The sequence below is a fragment of the Mandrillus leucophaeus genome, unplaced genomic scaffold (genome assembly GCF_000951045.1).
Source record: "Mandrillus leucophaeus isolate KB7577 unplaced genomic scaffold, Mleu.le_1.0 Scaffold10, whole genome shotgun sequence".
Taxonomy (NCBI): domain Eukaryota; kingdom Metazoa; phylum Chordata; class Mammalia; order Primates; family Cercopithecidae; genus Mandrillus; species Mandrillus leucophaeus.
In genome coordinates, this window is record NW_012098098.1 from 7,388,880 (window position 1) to 7,391,757 (window position 2,878).

The 2,878-nt window shown below is 47.5% G+C and overlaps 1 protein-coding gene across 3 annotated transcripts in view; it reads right to left on the minus strand.

Annotated features, from left to right (window-relative positions):
- The window catches only part of FANCA (Fanconi anemia, complementation group A), an 86,674-nt gene that overhangs the window by 12,084 nt on the left and 71,712 nt on the right, over nucleotides 1–2,878 (minus strand). For all 3 annotated transcript variants that reach the window (XM_011972110.1, XM_011972119.1, XM_011972104.1), the window contains exon 30: nucleotides 808–892. In XM_011972110.1, coding sequence (XP_011827500.1) covers nucleotides 808–892 — 85 coding nt within the window. The remainder of the gene's footprint in view (nucleotides 1–807; nucleotides 893–2,878) is intronic.

Consider the following 2,878-nt stretch of genomic DNA (forward strand, 5'->3'; position numbering starts at 1 on the left):
CAGCTCACTGCAAGCTCCGCCTCCCGGGTTCACGCTATTCTCCTGCCTCAGCCTCCCGAGTAGCTGGGACTACAGGCGCCCGCCACTTCGCCCGGCTAGGTTTTTGTATTTTTTAGTAAAGACGAGGTTTCACCGTGTTAGGCAGGATGGTCTCGATCTCCTGCCCTCATGATCCACCTGTCTCGGCCTCCCAAAGTGCTGGGATTACAGGCTTGAGCCACTGCGCCCGGCCCGGCTGTGTTTTTTAAAGAAGAATAAAGATCAGGTGCAGTGGCTCACGCCCATAATCCAACAATTTTGGAGACTGAGATGGGTGGTTCATTTGGGCCCAGGAGTTCGAGACCAGCCTGGGCAACATGGCAAAACCCCAGGAAGTCAAGGCTGCAGTGAGCTATGAGCGCACCACTGTACTCTAGCCTGGGAGACACAGCAAGACCCTGTCCCAATAATAATAATAATAATAATAATAATAATAATAATAATAATGATTAGAAGGAGACAGGTGGGTCTAGGGAAAGCATTTGGCTAAGGAGTTGGGAGGCCCCAGTGCTGGGGGAGGGGAAGACAGGGGCCTGGCACAGAAGACACATGGGTGGCCAGCACCAGTAAACACCTGTTGACTGACAGTGAACACACACAGGTACATGCTGTCTACCTGTATAGATCTCAGGTGATCCACTAGCCTCGGCCTCCCAAAGTACTGGGATTACAAGCATGAGCCACGACGCCCAGACTATAACAAACAATCTTAATAGGATGCAGCTTAAATGAAGTGAACACACTGAGTTGTGGCATCCTCAAACTCACCTGCAATCTGGAAATAATGTCCTCATTTCCTGTGCGGCCACCAAAGACCAAATCGGAATTCTCTGAGTGGTCATAACTCCTTGAGCTGAAAACAAAATACAATAAAATCTTCCTCAGTATCGCCTAATAGTGCTGGAGTTCCCAGTTCTCCTCCTGCCTCCAGAGCTGAGTGATGGCTGTGCTGCTGTGACAGTGTGACCTCACATTAGTCGACAATAAACAACAAAAACTGCCACAAAATACTACCAACCCCAACCCAGGAAATACAAAAATTATGTACCATGACCAGGGGGGTTTATCCCAAGAATGCAAGGAGAGCTTAACATCCCCAAATCAAAAGAATGCAGTTATCAGTAAAATAAAAAGCAAAAACCACAGGATTATCTTAACAGATGCAGAAAAAGCACTTGATGGAATTTAACATCCCTTTGTGATAAAAACACTCAATAAACTAGGAACAGAAGGGGATCTTCTCAATCTGGTACCTGGCATGTATGAAAAACCCACAGCTAACATCAAATTTAATGAGGAAAGACTGAAAGCTTTTCTTCTAAGATCAGGGGCAACAAGGATGTGCTCTCTACACTCAAAGCAGTGTCGCTGCCTCTACTCAACACTGCGCTGGGGCCGGGCGCGGTGGCTCACACCTGTAATCCCAGCACTTTGGGAGGCCGAGGCGGGCGGATCATCTGAGGTCAGGAGATCAAGACCATCCTGGCCAACATGGTGAAACCCCTTCTCTACTAAAAATACAAAAATTAGGCCGGGCACAGTGGCTCATACCTGTAATCCCAGCACTTTGGGAGTCTGAAGCAGGCGGATCACCTAAGGTCTGGAGTTCAAGACCAGCCTGGCCAACGTGACGAAACCCTATCTCTACTAAAAATACAAAAAATTAGATGGGTGTGTTAGCAGGCACTAGTAATCCCAGCTACTCGGGAAGCTGAGGCAGGAGAATTGCCTGAACCTGTAAGGCAGAGGTTGTAGAGAGCTGAGATCCTGCCATGGCACTCCAGCCTGGGAGACAGAGTGAAACTCTGTCTCAAAAACAAACAAACAAAAATTAGCAGCCAGGCGTGGCAGCGGGTGCCTATAATCCCAGCTACTGGCGAGGCTGAGGCAGGAGAATCGCTTGAACCCGAGAGGCGGAGGTTGCAGTGAGCCGAGATCACACCACCACACTCCAGCCTGGGTGCCAGAGCGAGACTCCGTCTCAGAAAAAACAAAAAACACTGCCCTGGGAGTTCAAGCCGGGGCAATTCAACAAGAAAAAGGAAAGCATCCAGATGGGAAAGGAAAAAGTTAAACTATCTCTGTTCATGGATTATATGATCTTCCTTTTGTTTTTTTTGTTTGAGACTGAGTTTCACTCTTGTCGCCCAGGCTGGAGTGGCAGTGGCATGATCTCGACTCACTGCAACCTCTGCCCACTGAGTTCAAGTGATTCTCCTGCCTCAGCCTCCCAAGTAACAGATTACAGGAGCCCATCACCGGCCCGGCTAATTTTTGTATTTTTAGTAGAGATGCGGTTTCACCATGTTGACCATGCTGGTCTCTAACTCCTGACCTCAGGTGATCGCTCACCTCACCCTCCCAAAGTGCTGGGATTACAGGCGTGAGCCACCGTGGGTGGCCCAAAATGTTTTTTGATCCATCAAAATGGATCAAAATCCTAAAGAGCTAAACTAAAAACAGATGATCTGAACTTTATAAAAATTTAAAACCTTTGTGCATTGAAGAATATGATCAAGAGTGTAAAAAGAGAATTAACAGAATGGGAGAATATATTTACATATCATGTATTTGATAAGAACTTTATCTAAAATATATAAAGAACTCATACAACTCAGTAAGATAAATACAGTTATGAACTGCTTAATGACAAGGATCCATTCTGAGAAACACATCTTTAGGTGGTTTCCTCACGTGAACATCAAAGTGCACCGACACAGACCAGAGCCCTCCGCACACCTAGACCACATGGCATGGCCCGCTGCACAGACCTAGACAGCAGACCCCCCGCACGCCTAGGCCACATGGCATGGCCCGCTGCACAGACCTAGACAGCAGA